The sequence below is a fragment of the Rhinoraja longicauda genome, chromosome 14, assembly GCF_053455715.1.
Source record: "Rhinoraja longicauda isolate Sanriku21f chromosome 14, sRhiLon1.1, whole genome shotgun sequence".
Lineage (NCBI taxonomy): Eukaryota > Metazoa > Chordata > Chondrichthyes > Rajiformes > Arhynchobatidae > Rhinoraja > Rhinoraja longicauda.
The window spans coordinates 43001664-43022361 of NC_135966.1; the positions used below are offsets into that span (position 1 = coordinate 43001664).

The following is a 20698-nucleotide window of genomic DNA, read 5'->3' on the forward strand; positions in this document are numbered from 1 at the left end:
ATACACGATAGTACCTTCAGCACCTCTTCAACTGTAACACTGACTGCTCTCAAGACACTTCCATTGACTGCCCCAAGTTCTCTCGAGTTACCTTTTTCCCCTTTATATATGCTTAAAAGCTATTGGGATTGCCCTTAATGCTATCTGCCAGAGATATCTCCTGGCCCCTTTTTGCCCTTCTGATTTCCTTTTTTACTTTGTTCCTTAGTTCCCGAAACTCCTCCAGGGATACACAGCTTCGTAGTTATAGTGAGGTGGTTACTTCTAAGGTACTGGAAAAGAGTTGATGGGTGACTTTGAGGAAAGGGAGTAGACAGAGAGTGCAAGTGCCCCTGCGGCCATTCCCCTTCAAAACAGATGTAACCTTTTAGATACTGTTGGGAGAAATCATTTGTCAGGTGTGAGCAGCAGAGGGAGTCAGGGCTGTGCCACCGAGCCCCGCTCCGAGGCATTGCAGGGAGGGTAATATCAGGCATAGCCTTAGCAGTAGGAGACTCGTTAGTTAGGTGTCACACAGGAGATTCTGTGGCAACAATCGAGACTCCAGGATGGTGTGCCAGGGTCCAGGACTTCTCAGAGCAGTTGCATGACATTCTCAAGGGTGAGGGTGAGCAGCTGCAAGTCTATGCATGATGGCAGAAATGACATTGGTAGGAAAAGGGATGGAGTCCTGTAAAATGATAATAGACAGTTATGCAAATGGTCTGGCAAAAACAGGACTCCAGGTTAGGGATCTCTGGATTACTCCTGGTGCCATGTGCTTGTGAGATAGGGCAGATGAATTTGCAGCTGAAGAGTTGGTGCAGGGGGCAGTATTCAGATTTTTGGACCACTGGGATCTCTTCTGGGGCAGAGGTGACCTGTACAAGAGGACGGGTTGCACCTGAGCTGAGGGGAACTAATATCCTGGCAGGCAGGTTTGCTAGTTCTACATGGGTAGGTTTAACCTAGAGTGCCAGCCGAGCGGGATCCAATTCAAGATTGATCCAAATGAGAGGTTGAAAGTCAGTATGGAAGGTGATTAAAGAAGGTTCAGTGGACAGAACAGGCAGGAACATGGCAGGGAGAGAGGAAGGACTGTTGGATTGAATTGGACTTATTTTACTGTGAGAGGCCTGACGGGTAAGATAGATGAACTCGAAGCGTGGATAGGTATGTGAAACTGGGACATTGTAAACATTACTGAAACCTAGTTAAGAGTGGGACAGGACTGGCATCTTAATGTTCCAGGGTAACAATACTAGGGGAGGAGAGGGTGCTGCTTTATTAATGAAGGAAAATGTCACGGCAGCAGTCCGAGATGACATTACTGATGGTTTATCCAATGAAGCTCTTTGAATAGAACTGTGAAATAAAAAGGGGATAATCACCTTGCTGCAAAACTACGAAGATTGTTATAGTAGGGGATTTCAACGTTCCCATTAAGGACTGTGACTGTCATACTACCAAGGGTTTAGATGAGGTGGAATTTGTCAAATGTGTTCACAAAAGTGTCCTCAGGCAATATGTAGAGGGCCCTACAAGAGAGAGGGCAAAGCTTGATCTACTCTTAGGAAATTGGGATGGGCAAGTGTCTGAACTGTCCGTGTGAGAGCCTTTTTGGACCAGCGACTACTGTACTATTAGCTTTAAAACAGTTATGGATAAAGACATGGCAGACCCACAAGGTAAAATTGTGATCTCGGGCAAGGCCAACTCTGATGGTATGAGATTGGAACTTGCTCAAGTTGAATGGAGTAGGTTGTTTGCTGGCAAAGGAACATCTGGAAAGTGGGATGCTTTTAAAGAGTATCCCTTGAGGAGTTTCTGGAACTGCGGAGCATACTTAAGAAGGTAATCAGGTGGGTAGAAAGATGTTAGGAGATAGCTCTGGCAGATATTTAAAAAATCCAAGGAGATTTTATGTACATTAAGGGCAAGAAGGTAACTGGAGAGAGAATAGGGGCCCATAGAAATCAAAGTGATCATCTCTGTGGGGAAGCACAGGAGATGGGCAAGATCCTGAATGACTATTTCTCCTTTGTTTTTACCGTGAAGACATGAAGACTGGTGAACTTGGAACACTTAATGGAAATGTCTTGAGGACAATCTGTATTACAGTCGAGGAGGTGCTGAACATCCAAAGACGTATGAAGGTAGATAAATCTCCCGGGCCTGATCAGATATATTCGAGGACACTGTGGAAAGCTAGAGAAGAAATTGCAGATGGCCTGGCTATCAACGTTAATGAATCAACATTAGAAAAGGGTGAGGTGTCGGAAGGGTGCGTGGCTAGGTCTCGACCCAAAACGTCATCCATTCTTTCTATCCAGAGATGCTGTTTGTCCCGCTGAGTTACTCCAGCATTTTGTGTCTATCTATGGTGGGTGACTAATGTTGTTCCTTTGTTTAAGAAGGGCTGCAAGGAAAAGCCTGGGAAATATTGACCAGTGTGCCTAAATCTCTGGTAAGAAAGTTATCGGAGAGTATTCTGATGGATAAGATGTATATGCATTTGGATAGACTGGGGCTGATCAGGAACAGTCAGCAAGGTTTTGTAAATGGGAGATCATGATTTACAAATTGACAGTCGTTGTCTATATGGACCGGCAAGGCATTTGATTAAGTTCCACATGCTTGGCTGCTCTGGAAGGTAAGATCACATGGGATCCAACGAGATCTAGGCAACGGAATAGGGAATTAGGTTCATGGATGGAAACAGAGGGTGATGCAGGAAGGTTGTTTTGGTGATTGGTAGTGTGCCTCACGGATCGGTGCTGGGCCCATTGATGTTTGTGGTTTATATCAACGATTTGGATGAGAATGTAGAATGCATGATTTGTGAGTTTGTAGATGACACTATAGTGGGTGGTATCATAGGTAGCGAAGATGGTTATCAAAGATTACAGCAGGATCTTGATCAGGTGGCAAGTAGGCTGAGGAATGGTTAATGGAGTTTAATGGAGATAAGTGTGAGATGTTGCATTTTGTGAAGTCAAACCAGGGCAGGACCTGGGGAGTGTTGTAGACCAGAGGACGTGAGGGCCTTGGATATACAGAGGTTGATGCAGGCTGGAACTTTATTCCTTGGAGGGCAGGAAGATGAGATGTGACATTATAGAGGTGTACAAGATAATTAGAGGAATAGATAGGGTAAATAAAGTATTTTATCCAGAATAGCGGAATGAAGAAATGTTCCATTTCAAAAGTGGCAGTAGAAATAAGTCTCACAATGCCAGAGATTAGGGTTTGATCCTGACTAACACTGCTGTCCATGTTTGCAAGTTCATCCTGTATTCAGTGGGTTTCCTCCTGGTGCTCCAGTTTCCCCCCACATCCCAAAGATGTGCGGATTGGTAGTTTAATTGATCTCTGTAAATTGCCCCTTGTATGTGGGGAGTGGATGCAAAAATGACAGATTGATTAGTAGGACAAGATGTTACAATCCCTAAGGTTTGCACTACAATTGACTGGTGTTGTTCTTGGGGGTGACCACTAGGTGATGTTGCTACCATTCAGACACATCTTCAGTTGTGTACCTCAACGTCACTGGGTGTTTTGGCCTTTTATCACAAGACACCCTCAGTCGAGGCAGGCCCACCACAGGGTGATCAGCCCTGGGTGTGTGTCTTATGGTTAGCCTCTAGATGGTCACGTGGCAGCCCAGACAGTATCTTTTCTTTTCAGCCACAGCCAGTGACTGCTCCGTTCGGCGGCATTTGCAAGTTCTTTGATTGCCCTCCTTTGGGCCTGCCCTCTGACTCCAACTTCCCTCAGGAGCCTTGCAGTGGAACTGGCTACAAAGCCCCTGCACCCCACCTCCACTGGACGCACTCTTACACTCCAACCTCGCTCCTCTGCCTCTACTGCAAGGTTGGAATATCTCAGCCTTTTCTTTCAAATGCCTCGTCCACAGCTTCCTCCCAGGGCACCGTCAGCTCAATGATGAAAACACGCCGACAGGAGCTGGACCAGAGGACGAGGTCTGGTCGCAGGTTGGTAGCTGCGATTTCAACTGGGAAGGAAAGCCTCTGGCCTAGGTCAACCCGCATTTCCCAGTCTCTGGCTGCGCTCAGTGGGCATGAGTTGAGAGGCGAGGTGGTAGTCTTCCGTTTCTCTCCTTCCCGGATGAACGATTGGATTTGCGGGAATGTTAGCTGTGCATTGATAGGCATGACGTTGGTGGTAACTCTCTTGCACTCGAGTGCAGCTGCCAAACACCTCAGCACCTGGTTGTGTCGCCAGGTGTATCTGCCTTGTGTTAGGCTGGTCTTACAACCGACCAGGATGTGCTTGAGGTTTGATGGAACTGCACACAGGGGGCAGGATGGATTCTCTCCCAGCCAAAGATTTAGGTTTGTGGGAGAGGGAAGGACGTCATATGTGGCTCTGATAATAAAGCTCAACATACTTGACTCCATGTTCCACAGCTCACTCCATGTGATCTTCCTCCTCTCAATGCCATCCCACCTCATCCAGCGGCCTTGCTTGGCTTGAGATATAGCTTTGGCACACCTGGCTGCTTCTTCTTGGCGGTGCACCTCCTCCACCACCAGGTGCCGACGTTCAGCTGGAGTAGCCTTTTGCCAGGTAGGTTTCATTGCTCCCAGGCCAAAGCCCTCTCGGCCTTGTTGGACATGGCCCACTATGTCCCGGTGTCGGAGGGCAGATTTTGCGTCCTGTACCACTGCTGCTGGAGTCCATTTCTTCCCTGTTGCTATGGTTGGAGCGACACCTCTAACTAATGGGTCCCGGGATTCTGTTAGGGTCATGTCCAGCCTTGCTTTGGCGCATTTGAATTCCTCCACCAGGCTTGAGACTGGCAGTGAGAGGGCTCCATTCCCATAGAGTCCTATGCTGCTAAGGCATCTCGGTAGCCCAAGCCATTTCCTCACTTGTGACTTCACAAGTCTCTCCAGCTGGTTGATATGGGATAAAGTGACCTCGTAGATGGTAATTGGCCACATGAGTCGGGGCAGCAGACCGAATTGAAGGCACCAAAGCTTCAGCTTCCCTGGGAGAGCAGTGTTGTTGATTTGCTTGAGGCCACTGATTATATCCTGCCTGAGTTGTTCCACCTGCTCTGCGTCCTTGAGGTGTGCGGTGTACCATCGCCCGAGGCTTTTGACAGGCTTCTCCAGGACAGTTGGTATTGTCTCGTTGTTGATGCGGAACCTTTCGTCAGTCAGCCGGCCTTTGACGATGGAAATACTGCAGGATTTGCTGGGTTTAATCTCCATTCGTGCCCATTTGATGTTTTCCTGGAGTTTATCCAGCAGGTGTTTGGTGCATGCTTTTGTTGTTGTTATAGTGGTCATAAGACGCAGCCCACTCTTCAAGCATTCCCCTCCGACTACCCATCGTGATGCTCGAATGATTAGCTCCATTGCCATGGTAAACATCAGAGGAGAGATGGTACAGCCTGCCATTATGCCTATCTCAAGGTGCTGCCAGGCGGTGGTGTTGTCCTGTGTTGTGATGCAGAACTGGAGGTCCTGGAAGTAAGCTTTTACCAGCTTTGTGGTGACCTCTGGGACCTGGAAGAAGTTAAAAGCTGCCCAAAGAGTCTCATGGGGCACCGAACCAAAGGCATTGGCAAGATCTAAGAAAACCACATGCAGATCTCTCTTTTCTTTCTTGGCAGTTTGTATCTGGTGCCAGATGACGTTTGCATGTTCCAGACATCCTGAGAAACCACGTACCCCTGCTTTCTGCACTGACGTGTCAATGAAGTTGTTGCTCTGCAAAAACGCTGAGAGTCTTTGGGCCACAATACCAAAGAACGAATGTGAAAGTGTGATAGCTGGTCGCTGTAAACTCATTGGGCCGAAGGGCCTTTTTCCACACTGTATCGTTCAATTCAATTCAAAATATAGGCCAGCCAGTCATACATCAGTGGTAGGAAAATTATTTCTTTTAATTCCAATAATTTGGATCGTATAGGATCCCAGGAGAACTATCCGACTGGATAGAAAATTGGCTTCATGGAAGGAAGCAGAGGGTGATGATGGAAGATTGTTTTTCGGACTGGATGTCTGTGACTCATGATGGGCCTCGGGGATCGGTGTTGGGCTAATTGCTGTTTGTGGTTTATATCAACGATTTGGATGAGGATGTACAAGGCATCATTAGTAAGTTTGCAGGTGGTACTAAAGTGGTGGAGTTCATTATCAAAAATTACAGCTGGATCTTGATAAGTTGGGCAAGTGGGCAGAGGAATGGTCAATGTTTAAAGAAGGGTCCCAACCTGAAATGTCACCTGTCCATGTTCTCAGAGCTGTTGATAGACCCACTGAGCTATTCCATTTTTAAAATCATTTTCTGTTTTCACAATTGTAATATTTTGCTTTTGCTTCCGCCCTAATCTTGTGAAATTCATCAACAACTCCAAAGAAGACATGTGGCCATCCAGAGTTTACATTTCTGGAATAAAGAAATAAAACAAAACTACATGCATCCTATTTGAAAGATGGCAGTGAAGTCTCCTCTTTTCTTTGGAAAGTGCCTGAGACTGTTTGGAGTTCTAATCTATCTAACTGTGATCTCTGCTGAAGCCACGATTCTTGATTCCCATGACTGTGTTAACTTGCCTGCAGTGTCAAATCTGCACAGTGAGGCGGAGTCAAAAATCAAGAGTGCTGGGAAAATCATAACAAAAATAACTCCCCCAGAAAATAAATTCTAACAATCTGCAGGAGATGTGTTCCCTTTACCTATGGAGCATAAAGGTGCATTTCCATCAGCACCATCTGATCGTTTCTTCCTTGATTTTCTTTTACTTGTTTTTTGGGCTATTTTGGTCTTGACCAACTCTTTTAAGAGTCAAAAATATATCTGCACTTCATATCCAGGTGCATTGACAGAGCGCTGGTCCAGCTCCATATGAGACCTGACTTCCATAATAACGCTGTGGAGATAATGCTTTCAAAGAATCACAATGGGCCCCAGAATATATTTTGGCCAAAGAAAATGGAGGATGCAGATCAAGGTTAAAATTCAAATTGCAGAGCCCCTTAAGGAAATTGGCTGAATGGATAGATATATCTGAGTAGCTTACTTATACAGTACACAGATTATCACAGTGGTCTTGATGTGAGTGTTTTTCACACTTTTGAACTTTTGAAAAAAATGTGACATTTTAAATCTGCAACTCACTGCTTGTTGCAGTTTGCAGCTGGGAATTCAATAATGTGTGGGTAAAAATGGTTTTGTTATAGGACGTTAGTGTGTGATGCACAGAATCATTTTCCATTTAGTTATCTCCCAAATAACAGATAAATCACAATGAACTCACAAATCCTTGGCCAGTGAAAATTGTTTGAAATGTCTGGGAAATGGTGAAATATATATTTGACATATGAAGGTGGATTAAATCTCCCAGGCATGATCAGATGGGAAACTAGAGAAGAAATTGCAGACAGCCTGGCTGAGATATATGAATCATCATTAGATGCGGATGAGGTGCCGGAAGACTGATGGTTAATGTTGTAACTATACTTAAAAAAGATCTGCAAGGACAGGCCTGGGAACTATAAACAAGTGTGCCTACCATCTGTGGTAGTTAAGTAATGGAGAGTATTCTGAGTGATAAGATATATCTGCATTTGGGTAGACAGGGACTGATTAGGGATAGTCAGCATGGTGTTGTACATGAGAGATCGCGTCTTACGAATATGATTTTTTTTTTAATGTTACCAAAAAGCCATAGACATTGTGTACCTAGGCTTCAGCAAGGCCTTTAAGGTTCCACAGGTTAGTCTGCTCTGGAAGGTTAGATCGCAGGGGATCTAAAAAGAGTTAGCTGACTGGATAGAGAATTGGCTATGTGGAAGGAAACAGAGGGTAATGGTGGAAGGTTGTTTTTCGCATTGTAGGACTGTGACTAGTGGAGTGGCTCAGGGAACAGTGCTGGGCTATTGCTGTTTTGGTTTATATCAAATCTTTGGGTGAGAATGTAGAAGGCATGATTAGTAAGTTTGCAGATGACACTGCAGACAGTATCGGAGAAAGTGAAGATGGTTGTCAAAAATTAAGTAGGATCTTGATCAGCTGGGCAAATGGGCTGAGGAATGGTTAATGGAGTTTAATGCAAGTAAGTGTGAGATGCTGCATTTTGGGAAGTCAAACAATGGCAGGACCTTTCCAGTTCCTTGAAACATAAATAGTTCATAGTTCCTTGAACATAGGTACATAGTTTCTTTAAAGTGGCATTACAAGTAGATAGCGTGGTAAAGAAGGCTTTTGGCACACTGAAATGTTGGCCATAGTATTGAGTATCGAGGTTGGGATGTTATTTTACAGTTGCATAAGATATTGGTGAGTCTGCATTTGGAGTATTGTGTTCAGTTTTGCTTAACCTGCTTTAGGAAGGATGTTGTTAAGCTGAAAAGAGTGCGGAGAAGATTTACTGGGATGATGCCAGGACATCAGCCCAACTTGTCCATGCCGACCAAAATGCTCCAGCCACAGTAGTCCCAATTGCCTGCAATTGGCCCATACCCCTCTAAATCTTTCCTATCCATGTACCTGTCCAAATGTCTTTTAAATGGTGTTGTACCTACCTCAATTACCTCCTCTGGCATCCGTTCCAGATACCCACAATTGTGTGTGAAAAAGTTGCCTCTCACGTTCCTTTTAAATTTTTCCCCTCTCACCTTCAACCTTGGTCCTCTGGTTCTTGATTCCCCTACTCTGGGTAAAATAATCTGTGCATTGTCCCTATACTTTCTCCTCATGATCTTCAGAACCTTCAGAAAGCCTTCGACAAGGTCCCACATAGGAGATTAGTGGGCAAAATTAGGGCACATGGTATTGGGGGTAGGGTACTGACATGGATAGAAAATTGGTTGACAGACAGAAAGCAAAGAGTGGGGATAAATGGGGCCCTTTCGGAATGGCAGGCAGTGACCAGTGGGGTACCGCAAGGTTCGGTGCTGGGACCCCAGCTATTTACAATATACATTAATGACTTAGACGAAGGGATTAAAAGTACCATTAGCAAATTTGCAGATGATAATAAGCTGGGGGGTAGTGTGAATTGTGAGGAAGATGCAATAAGGCTGCAGGGTGACTTGGACAGGTTGTGTGAGTGGGCGGATACATGGCAGATGCAGTTTAATGTAGATAAGTGTGTGGTTATTCACTTTGGAAGTAAGAATAGAAAGGCAGATTATTATCTGAATGGTGTCAAGTTAGGAGGAGGGGGAGTTCAACGAGATCTGGGTGTCCTAGTGCATCAGTCAATGAAAGGAAGCATGCAGGTACAGCAGGCAGTGAAGAAAGCCAATGGACTGTTGGCCTTCATAACAAGAGGAGTTGAGTATAGGAGCAAAGAGGTCCTTCTACAGTTGTACCGGGCCCTGGTGAGACCGCACCTGGAGTACTGTGTGCAGTTTTGGTCTCCAAATTTGAGGAAGGATATTCTTGCTTTGGAGGGCGTGCAGCGTAGGTTCACTAGGTTAATTCCCGGAATGGCGGGACTGTCGTATGTTGAAAGGCTGGAGCGATTGGGCTTGTATACACTGGAATTTAGAAGGATGAGGGGGGATCTTATTGAAACATATAAGATAATTAGGGGATTGGACACATTAGAGGCAGGAAACATGTTTCCAATGTTGGGGGAGTCCAGAACAAGGGGCCACAGTTTAAGAATAAGGGGTAGGCCATTTAGAACGGAGATGAGGAAGAACTTTTTCAGTCAGAGAGTGGTGAAGGTGTGGAATTCTCTGCCTCAGAAGGCAGTGGAGGCCAGTTCGTTGGATGCTTTCAAGAGAGAGCTGGATAGAGCTCTTAAGGATAGCGGAGTGAGGGGGTATGGGGAGAAGGCAGGAACGGGGTACTGATTGAGAGTGACCAGCCATGATCGCATTGAATGGCGGTGCTGGCTCGAAGGGCTGAATGGCCTACTCCTGCACCTATTGTCTATTGTCTACACCGGTAAACGATCATTCCTTTTTATTCTGCACTCCAAAAAATAAAGTCTTAGCCTGCCCAACCTCAACCCAATAGCTCAGACGCGATAGTCCTGGCAAGATCCTCGTAAATCTGCTCTGCACTCTTTCGAGCTCAACAACATCTTTCCTATAACAGGGTGTCCAAAACACAATAGATGAAATGAATTTCACCCTCAAATGAAAAATAAATTCCAATAAGAATAATATAGAACTTGCAGCCACAGTCCCCCACATACTTTGTATCATTAAAGCTTTCTTGCATTAATGATACTTAGTATGAAATTTAAAAATAGCCATATTCCTACCTTGTCATTTTTGGCTTTAAAACTCCCACAAGTTTCAGAAAAAGGTATAGAAAGCCCATTGTAAAAGTAGTCCAAATCATCACAGCCGAGAGTGCAAGACAATTATATTCAAGAGTCTGTGAAAAAGAAACAAAGTGAACAATTTTACCAAACCACAAATTACTATTTTGAAATGAAACATTTTAATAGTTGCACAAGGTGTGAACTTGCAATAGGTATGTGTCAACCAGATCAAGTTGACATAAGACACCATACCTCAAGCCCGCAAACATGCTTAATGATAGAGGCACATAAACTACGTGCCGAAATTTGAAACAAATCAATGAACACCTCTGTGGCCATTCCCCTTCAAAAGGGGTACATGATTTTGGACACTGTTGGGGAGAATGACCAACAGTAATGTAGTCAGGGCTATGCCACTGAACCTGGTTCGAAGGCACAGTGGGGAAGGATAATATCAGGCAGAGCGGCAGGAGACTCACTGGTAAGGGGGAAAGACAGGAGATTCTGTGGCAGCAATTGAAATTTCAGTATTGTATGCTACTTCCCTGGTGTTAGTGTCCAGTATTTCTTAGAGCAGCTGCATGACATTCTGAAGGGGAAGGGTGAGCCGCCAGAAATCGATATGTATGTTCGGACAAATGACATGGGAAGGAAAGGGAATGAGGTCCTTTAACAGGGAGGAAGGCAACATATTAAAGAGCAGGTCTTCCAGGGCAGTGATATCTGGATTACTCCTGGTGCCAGTACTCATGACGGATGAAACAGAAGATAGGACAGATGAATGCGTGAGAGGGGGCAAGGATTCAGGCCTTAGGTAAGGCAGATGAGCTCAGAATGTGGATAAGTACGTGCGATTGGAATGTTGGAGCCATTACGGAAACCTGGCTATGTGAGGGACAGGACTGACAGCGTAATGTTCCAGGGTACTGGTTCTACAGGAGAAACACAGGTGAGGTGAGGATCAAAGAGGAGGGGGTGTTACTTTGTTGATTAAGGAAAATGTCATGGCAATAGTCCAAGATGACATTACTGATGATTTGTCCAGTGAGGCTATATCGGTGGTGCTGAGAAATAAAAAGGGGATGATAATCTTGTTGGGGGTGCACTACAGACCCCCGAATAGTCAACGGGAATTAGAAGAACAAATGTGCCGGGAGATTGCAGACAGCTGCAGGTCAAATAAGGTTGTTGTGGTAGGGAATTTTAACTTTCTCAATATAGACTGGGAAAATCATAGCGTGAAGGGTTCAGATGGGGTGCAATTCCTCAAAAGTGTTCAGGAGAGTTTTCTTAAGCAGTATGTGGAGGCCCCCACACGTGAGAGGACAACGCTGGATCTAGTATTGTGAAATTGGGAAGGGCAAGTTAATGTAGTGTGTGTGGAGGAGCCTTTTGGGACCAGTGACCACAGTTCAATTAGGTTTAAGATAGTTATGGATAGGGACGGAGAGGGTCCACGTATTAAAATGTTCAACTGGGGTAAGGCCAACTTTCAGGGTATGAGAGAAGGTCTCGCTCAAGTTGACTGGAGCAGGTCATTAGAGGGGAAAGGAACATCGGCCAAGTGGGATGTTTTTAAAAGTGTACTACAGAAAGCTCAGGATGTGTACGTCCCCGTTTGAGTGAAGGGCAAAGTAGGCAAACATAAGGAAGCTTGGCTGACGAGGGAAATTGAGACGTTAGCCAAAAACAAGAAGGCTGCATGGGACAGGTATAAGGCAGCTGGGATCAAGTGCATCCCTAAAGGAGTTTCGGGAACTAAGGACTAAACTAAAAATGAAAATCAGAAGGACAAAAAGGGGCCAGGAGATAACTCTGGTGGGGTAGCATTGAGGATCAAAGAGTGGGGATAAATGGGTCCCTTTCAGAATGGCAGGCAGTGACTAGTGGGGTACCGCAAGGCTCGGTGCTGGGACTGCAGCTATTTACAGTATACATTAATGACTTGGATGAAGGGATTAAAAGTGCCATTAGCAAATTTGCAGATGATACAAAGCTGGGTGGCAGTGTGAACTGTGAGGAAGATGCTATGAGGTTGCAGGGTGACTTGGACAGGTTGTGTGAGTGGGTGGATGCATGGCAGATGCAGTTTAATATGGATACGTGTGAGGTTATCCACTTTGGTGGTAAGAATAAGAAGGCAGATTATTATCTGAATAGTGTCAAGTTAGGAAAAGGGGACGTACAACGAAATCTGGGTGTCCTAGTGCATCAGTCACTGAAAGGAAGCATGCAGGTACAGCAGGCAGTGAAGAAAGCCAACTGCCTTCATAACAAGAGCAGTTGAGTATAGGAGCAAAGAGGTCCTTCTGCAGTTGCATAGGGCCCGAGTGAGTCCGCACCTGGAGTACTGTGTGCAGTTTTGGTCTCCAAATTTGAGGATGGATATTCTTGCTATTGAGGGCGTGCATCGTAGGTTTACTAGGTCATATGTCATATGTTGAAAGACTGGAGCGGGACTGTCATATGTTGAAAGACTGGAGCGGCTAAGCTTGTATACACTTGAATTTAGAAGGATGAGAGGGGATCTTATCGAAACATATAGAGAGTTGTAAATCTGTGGAATTCACTGCCTCAGAAGGCAGTGGAGGCCAATTCTCTGAATGCATTCAAGAGAGAGCCAGATAGAGCTCTTAAAGATAGCGGAGTCAGGGGGTATGTGGAGAAGGCAGGAACGGGGTACTGATTGAGAATGATCTGCCATGATCACATTGAATGGTGGTGCTGGCTTGAAGGGCCGAATGGTCTACTCCTGCACCTATTGTCTATTGTCTATTGATAATCCCAAAAGATTTTATCATAACATAAGCGGGAAAAGGTTAATTCAAGAGAGTGGGACCTCTCAGGAATCAAAGCGGTCGCCTCTGTGGAACCACAGGAGATGGGCAAGATCCTAAATGAGTATTTCTCCTCTGTATTTACCGAGGAGAAAGATAGTAAGACGGAAGAAATTGGAGCAGTCACTAGAAGCGTCTTCAGAGCAGTCAGGGTTCAAAGAAGTACTGAATGTAATGTCGTGTTTGAAGGTAGACAAATCTCATCTCCAGGGCCCGATCTGATATATCCGAGGACATTGTGGGAAACTAGAGAGGAAATTGCGGGAGCCCTGGTTGAAATTTACGAGTCATCCTTAAATACAGGAGAGGTGCCGAAAGACTGGAGGGTGGCAAATGTTGTACCTCTTTTCAAGAAGGGCTGCAGGGAAAATGCTGGGAACTATCGGCCGATGAGCTTAACATCTGTCGTTGGTAAGTTACTGGAGAGTATTCTGAGGGATAGGAAATAGAGGCATTTGGATGGGCAAGGGCTGCTTGGGGATAGTCAGCATCGTTTAGTACGTGGGAGGTCGTGTCTCACAAATCTGATTGATTTTTTTGAAGACGTGACCACAAAGGTTGATGAGGGCAGAGCTGTAGATTGTGTACATGGACTTCAGTGAGGCGTTCGACAAGGTTCCGCATGGTAGGCTGCTCTGGAAGGTTGATTGCATGGGATCCAAGGAGAGATAGCTGAATGGATAGCAAATTGTCTCCATGGACGGAAGCAGAGGGTAATGGTGGAAGGTTGCTTCTCAGACTGGATGCCTGTGACTAGTGGTGTGCCTCAGGGTTCAGTGCTGGGCCCGTTACTGTTTGTCATCTATATCAATGATTTGGATGAGTACAGGGCAAGATTAGCAAGTTTGCTGATGATACAAAAGTTAGTGGTTTTGCAGATAGTGAAGATGGTTGTGAACGATTGCAGCAGGATCTGGATCGATTGGCCAGGTGGGTGGAGGAATGGATGATGGAATTTAATACAGAGAAGTGTGAGATGTTGCATTTTGGGATGTCGAACAAGGGCAGGACCTACACAGTAAATGGTAGGCCTCTGGGTAGTGTTGTAGAGCAGAGGGATCTAGGAGTACAGGTACATGGTTCCTTGAAGGTCGAGTCGCAGGTGGATAAGGTGGTCAAAAAGGCTTTTGGCACTTTGGCCTTCATCAGTCAGAGTAGTGAGTAGAAGAAGTTGGGAGGTCATGTTGCAGTTGTATAAGACGTTGGCGAGACCGCATTTAGAATATTGTGTTCAGTTCTGGGCACCATTTTATAGGAAAGATATTATCAAGCTTGAAAGGGTTCAGAAAAGATTTACGAGGATGTTGTCAGTACTAGAGGGTCAGAGCTATTGGGTGAGGTTGAGTAGGCTGGGTCTCTATTCCATGGAGCACAGGATGTTGAGGTCTTATAGAGGTGTACAAAATCATGAGCGGAATAGATCGGGTAGATGCACAGAGTCTTTTGCCCAGAGTAGTGGAATCGAGGACAAGAGGACACAGGTTCAAGGCGAAGGGGAAAAGGTTTAATAGGAATCTGAGGGGTAACTTTTTCACACAAAGGGTGGTGGGTGTATGGAACAAGCTGCCAGAGGAGTAGTTGAGGCTGGGATTATTCCATCGTTTAAGAAACAGTGGACAGGTACATGGATAGGACAGGTTTGAAGGAATATGGACCAAGCACAGGCAAGTGGGACTAGTGTAGCTGGGACATTGTTGACCGGTGTGGGTGAGTTTGGCCGAAGGGCCTGTTTTCCCACTGTATCACTCTTTGACTCTAAACACAAATATGCCAGGAGATTGCTGGTAGCTGCAAGACTAATAAAATGGTCCTAGTAGGGGATGCTAACTTTCCCAATGTAAACTGAGACTGTCATAGTGTCGGGTTTAGATGGGGTAGAATTTGTCAAATGTGTTCAGAAACGTTTTGTCAGGCAATATGTAGAGGGCCCTATATGGGGGAGACAAAAACGATCCAGTCTCAAGATATTGGGAAGGGCAAGTGACTGAACCATCCCTGGGTAAGCCTTTTGGGATCAGCGATCATTATGCTATTAGGTTTAAAATGGTTCTGGGTAAAGACCGGCCATGTCCATGAGGTAACATTTTGAACTGGACAAGGCCAACTCTGATGGTATTTACACAGGAACGCACACAAGTTGATTGGAGTAGATTCTTTGCTGTCAAAGGGACGTCCGGACAGATGTGATCACAAGTTCCATGATAACAAGTTCTAATTAGGGGGAAGAGCAAAGAAGGTAGGTGTAAGGAAGCTTACATGATGAGAGAAATTGAGGCTCTGGTCAGGAAAAAGGAGGCATGGGACAGGTATAGGCAGCTGGGATGGAGTGCAGTGAGTAGTCATGTGCAGGAGTTTCGGGAACTGAGGAGCATACAGAAGACCACAGAAGGCTGTGGCCAAGTCAATGGATATTTTTAAGGCAGAGATGGATAGATTCTTGATTAGTTGGGTCTCAAGGGTTATGGGGAGAAGGCAGGAGAATGGGGTTAGGAGGGAGAGATAGATCAGCCATGATTGAATGGCGTAGACTTGATGGGCCGAATGGCCTAATTCGGCTCCTTTCACATTCTTAAGAAGGAAATCAGGAGGGCAAAAAGGGGACAGAATATAGCTTTGGCAGATATCAAGAAAAATTCAAATAGATTTTATGTACATTAAAGGAAAGAGGGTGACTAGAGAGAGAATAAGGCCCATCAGTGACCAAAGTGATCATGACTGTGAAGAGCCGCAGGAGATGGGCGAGGTTCTCAATGAGTATTTCATCTCTGTTTTTACTGTGGGGAAAGACATGATGAATGGTGAACTTGGGACTGCTAATGGAAACGTCTTCCGGACAGTCCATATTACGGTTGAGGACGTGCTGAACCCCCTAAGTCATATGAAGTTAGAAAATCTCCCAGGCATGATCATATATATCCGAGGACACTCTGGGAAGCTAGAGATAAAATTGCAGTCGGCCCGGCTGAGATATATGAATCATCATTAGACACGGGTGAGGTGCTGGACGACTGAAAGGTGGCTAATGTTGTAACTATACTTATGAGGGGCTGCAAGGAAAAGCATGGGAACTATAGACGTGATCCTAACCTCTGTGGTAAGATTCTGGAGAGTATTCTGAGGGATAAGATATATACGCTTTGGATAGACTGGAGCTGTTTAGGGATAGTCAGCATGGTTTTGTACTTGGGAGATCGTATCTTACGAATCTGATCATAGTTTTTTAAAGAAGTGACCAAAAAGCCATAGACATTGTGCATATGGGCTTCAGCAAGACCATTTAGTAAGCTGCTCTTGAAGGTTAGATCGCATGGGATCCAAGGAGTGCTAGCCGATTGGATAGAGAATTGGCTTCATGGAAGGAAGTAGAGCGTAATGGTGGAAGTTTTTTTTTCACACAGTAGGACTGTGACTAGTGGTGTGCCTCAGGGATCGGTGCTGGGCCCCTTGCTGTTGGAGGCTTAAATCAACAATTTGGTTGAGAGTGTAGAAGGCATGATTAGTAAGTATGCAGATTACACTATAGTGGATAGCATTATAGACTTTGAAGAAGACTATAAAAAATTACAGCAATTATATTGCTGAAGAATATTCCAGAGAAAGGACAGGTCAGAGAAAAACATAAAAACAAGAACAAAATAATGTGAATTTGAAACATTAGGTTTTATGAAGCAATGAAGGCCAATGAGGATGTAATAATAAGGAAAGCCTGATGACAGAGTATGAATAATACATGTTTACATGAAATAAAACTTATGGGGTTTATGAACATGACACTGGTCATAGAATACTGCAGTACTCAAATGGTAATAAAGACATGTATGAGTGCTTCAGTTCAAGGAGGCATAAGCGGCTGTAGATGGTAGAATTTGGAGCAAAAAAACAAATTGTTGAAGGATCTCAGCAGTTCAGACAGGATCTGTGAAGGCAAGAGGATTGTCCATGGTTCGGGTCAAGACCCTGCAACAGGACCGTATAAAGGGAAGAGAGCCGGTATAAGGAGGGGTGAGCAAGGGGCTGACAAGTGATAGGTGGAGCCAGGAGAGGAGTGGCATGATAGCCAGATGGAGCCATGTGAGAGGGATGGAGTTGTAAATAGCAACTTGTGGATGATAGGTAGAGACGGAAAAGGGAAGATGGAGCCGGGGGTGGGGGATGGGAGGCTGAAGTTAGAGAAAAAGACTGGAATGTGATACGTTGAGGCACAAGAGGAATTTGGTAAGCAAGGAAGGAGATAAGTGAAACTAGGTAAGGTGGATGATGGGCAGATGGAAGCATTTGGAGAAGAGGATATTCAATGGGCATAGTATGTGTTAGCTAGTAGAGGAGAGGTGCAGGAGATGGTGAGGGTAGGGATAGTCTGTGAGAACGTATGGATCAGGAGAGAGAAGGAGCACAGAGAATGTTGGCTATCTGAAATTGGAAAATTCAAACCATTGGGTTCCAGACTGCCCAATATCGATATGAGATGTTGTTCATTGTTTCTAGGTTGTTTGGAGTAAAGGTGAAGATAGAAAATATTATCAAAAATTATATAGTATTTAATTTGGATTTGCCACTCATGCACCAACAAACAATTTAGAACTGCTTGATACAGTGGGCAAGTTAAAAACCACAGCTGAATACTAGAGCTTCAGTTATTTTCATCCTCAGAAATGTAACTCCAATGAATAACCGAATGGAGAAATGGATGCAAAATTAGTTAAGTCATATCATTCTGTTTTCAGTCCTTCTGCACTGTGGATTAATTAAGATACTGATAGCATGCTCTGGTTGACAAAGATGCTTCTTTAAAATAATAAACTTTGATCTTATACTCTCATAAACCATAAAACATGGCCTTCATTACTTACCACCATTTGTCCTTGCTCAATATATAATCCAGTAAATAGCATACCCGATAAACCACCACTCATGTAAACTAAAGCAAGATACAAATATTAGTACATTTGGCAAATTCGTCAATAATGAAACTATTCATATAATTTAAACTATATAGTGTCTAAATGATTAATATTAAGTAACATAAATTTAACATTCTGCATTTGGAATGACAGACATTCATTCAACAACATAAATATTATAAAATGGATCACCCATATAAATGTAGTTCAATCTCCACAAAACTAATGTATTGGACTCTTCATTGTGGATATGAGCCTTGAAATGACTTAGCAATATTAGCAGATAAATATATCATTATTTTTTTCTTTTCTCTCAGAATCAGGTGACATTTTTTGCTCATTTGTATTTTCTTGCGTGGGTCTTTTTCCTGCAAGTGCTGAACATAGAATGCATAACTCCATAACTTTAGAAAATGGAGAATGTTGGAATGTTGGAATGGTGATTCCAAATTAGAATGTGGCAAAATCTGCAGAGAGCATGCATTTAATTCAAAATAAACTAATATCATTGGTGTGAGCATCAGTACCGTAAAGGCAAATGTATTCTCCATGCATCAAAATTGACCAAGCTTTACATGCCAGCAAGAATGGAGAACCAAAGAGCTTTAGAATTAATATTTACAACAGCTGAAAGAAATGCTGGAAGAACTATTCATTAAGAGACACAATAGCAAGTATATATTTAAGTTCAGTTTACTGTTTCCCTCCAGAAGGGAGATGGTCTTGCTGTTCACAAACTTTGCAAATCAACAGAGGTAGTAATCTTGAGTACACCAAGAGCTTTACGAATGTAAACGGTCAGAACATTCTTGGAGTTAAGCCCATTCATCACCTCCTCAAAATGCTGGGAAACCTTGAATTTTCTCATCAAAACATGAGTGTGTGATAACGATTGAATATCAAACAGAATTTCTTAATGGCAAGGGTCTGGTTCACTAAATTGACCAATTCATGGATACGACACAAGACATATAGTTACAGAATTATAGTCAAACAGCATGAAAACAAGATCTTTGTCCCAACTCAATTGTGCCGACCAAGTCCCATCTAAGCTAGTCCCATTTGCTCGGGTTTGGCCTGTATCCCTTCTAACCTTTCCTATCAATGTATTTATCCAAATGTGTTTTAAATGTTATTATTGTATCTGCCCCAACTACTTTCTCTGGCAGCTTGTTCCAAATAGTAATCACCCTGTGTGAAAAGGTTGCCCCTCAGGTTTCTATTAATCATTCCCCCCTCACCTTATTCACATACCCTTGGAAAAAGAGTTTATGCATTCACCCTAACTGTTCGCATCATGATTTTATTCATCTTAATAAGATCATTCCTCTCAGCCTCTGGCATCCCAAGGAATAATGTCCAAGCTTGCCCAATCTCTTCCTTAGCGCAGGCCCTTGAGTCCTGACAACATCTTCATATATCTTCTCTAAACTTTCCAACTTAATAGCATTTTTCCTGTAGCATTCCTATTCCTAAAACTCAATATAAGATTCCAAATGAAGCCTCAGGTGCCAAAAGTCTTCTTAACCAGCCTAAATGTGAAAAAAGTTCAACCTGATGTCTCACTTAACTAAGGTCATTAGAACCAGAGACTTGTGAATCAACTAGTAATTCCTGCAATCTGTGAATAAAGATAATGTAAACAAGAATGGCAAATTAAGACAAATTCTGGAGACAAATTGGTCACAGCCAGCAAAATTTGATCTTGAAAGGAAGTGCACTGAGCTGCAGAGACATTGCAGTTAGGAAGGGACGATCATATCAGTCACCAGAGATGTACATTATCAGGTCGGTAGCATATTGACCTCCAAGAGGTTTGTGAATATGCAGTGTCAACCTCATCGATTATTCATAGTGGGTTCAGCAGTTTAAGTGAAAGCCATTACCATAAGTAATCGGTAAGGGTTGATCTTCATAGAATAAAAAATTATGTTTCATCATCATTTGATGAATGCTCAACTGCGGTAAGGCCAACTTTGAGAATATATGAGAATGTCTCGCTCAAGTTGACTGCAGCAGGTTATTAGAGGGGAAAGGAACATCGGCCAAGTCGGATGTTTTAAAAAAATGTACTGAAGAAAGCTCAGGATGTGTACATCCCCGTTATAGTGAAGGGCAAAGCAGGCAAACGTAAGGAAGCTTGAGACGTTAGTCAAAAACAAGAAGGATGCATGGGACCGATATAGGCAGCTGGTATCAAGTGCAACACTGGAGTTTCGGGAACTAAACTAAAAAAAGAAAATCAGAAGGGCAAAAAGGGTCCAGGAGATAGCTCTAGCGGATAGCATTAAGGGCAATCCCAAAAGATTTTATAAATACTTAAGAGGGAAAAGGGTAACTACATAGTTAAGAAGTCAATAGTACTTCAAAAAATCCCTGTTCCAGGCGTACCTATCCCCAAACTCAACATTGATGACTGCATCGGTGTAATCTCCTGCACCCTTGCAGAACCCGCGGGGTTCATTAACTTCACTACCAATTTCCATCAAATGCACTTGGACCATCACTGACATTTCCCTTCCGTTTCTTGACCTCGCCGTCTCCATCAAGGAGATAGACACTAACTGACATCTATTATAAACCGACCGACTCCCACAACTATCTGGACTACACTTCTTCCCACCCTGCCCCCTGCAAAGACTCTATCCCCTACTCTCAATTCCTCCGTCTAGGCCGCATCTGCACTCAAGATGAGGTGTTCCATACCAGGACATCTGAGA

The 20698-nt window shown here is 43.9% G+C and overlaps 1 protein-coding gene across 12 annotated transcripts in view; it reads right to left on the minus strand.

Annotated features, from left to right (window-relative positions):
* The window catches only part of LOC144599945 (uncharacterized), a 93768-nt gene that overhangs the window by 6150 nt on the left and 66920 nt on the right, over positions 1-20698 (minus strand). For 8 of the 12 annotated variants that reach the window (XR_013548061.1, XR_013548058.1, XR_013548060.1 and 5 more), the window contains 2 exons: positions 17928-17995; positions 10238-10353 (listed from right to left, as the gene is read on the minus strand). Coding sequence is in view for 7 of the 12 variants with exons in the window: in XM_078411224.1 (XP_078267350.1) it covers positions 10238-10353; positions 17928-17995 (184 nt within the window). In the remaining 5 variants the exon portion in view is untranslated. Of the gene's footprint in view, positions 1-10237; positions 10354-17927; positions 17996-18505; positions 18548-20698 lie in introns of all 12 variants that reach the window. The other 4 variants (XM_078411223.1, XM_078411221.1, XM_078411222.1 and 1 more) reach the window with 1 other exon arrangement.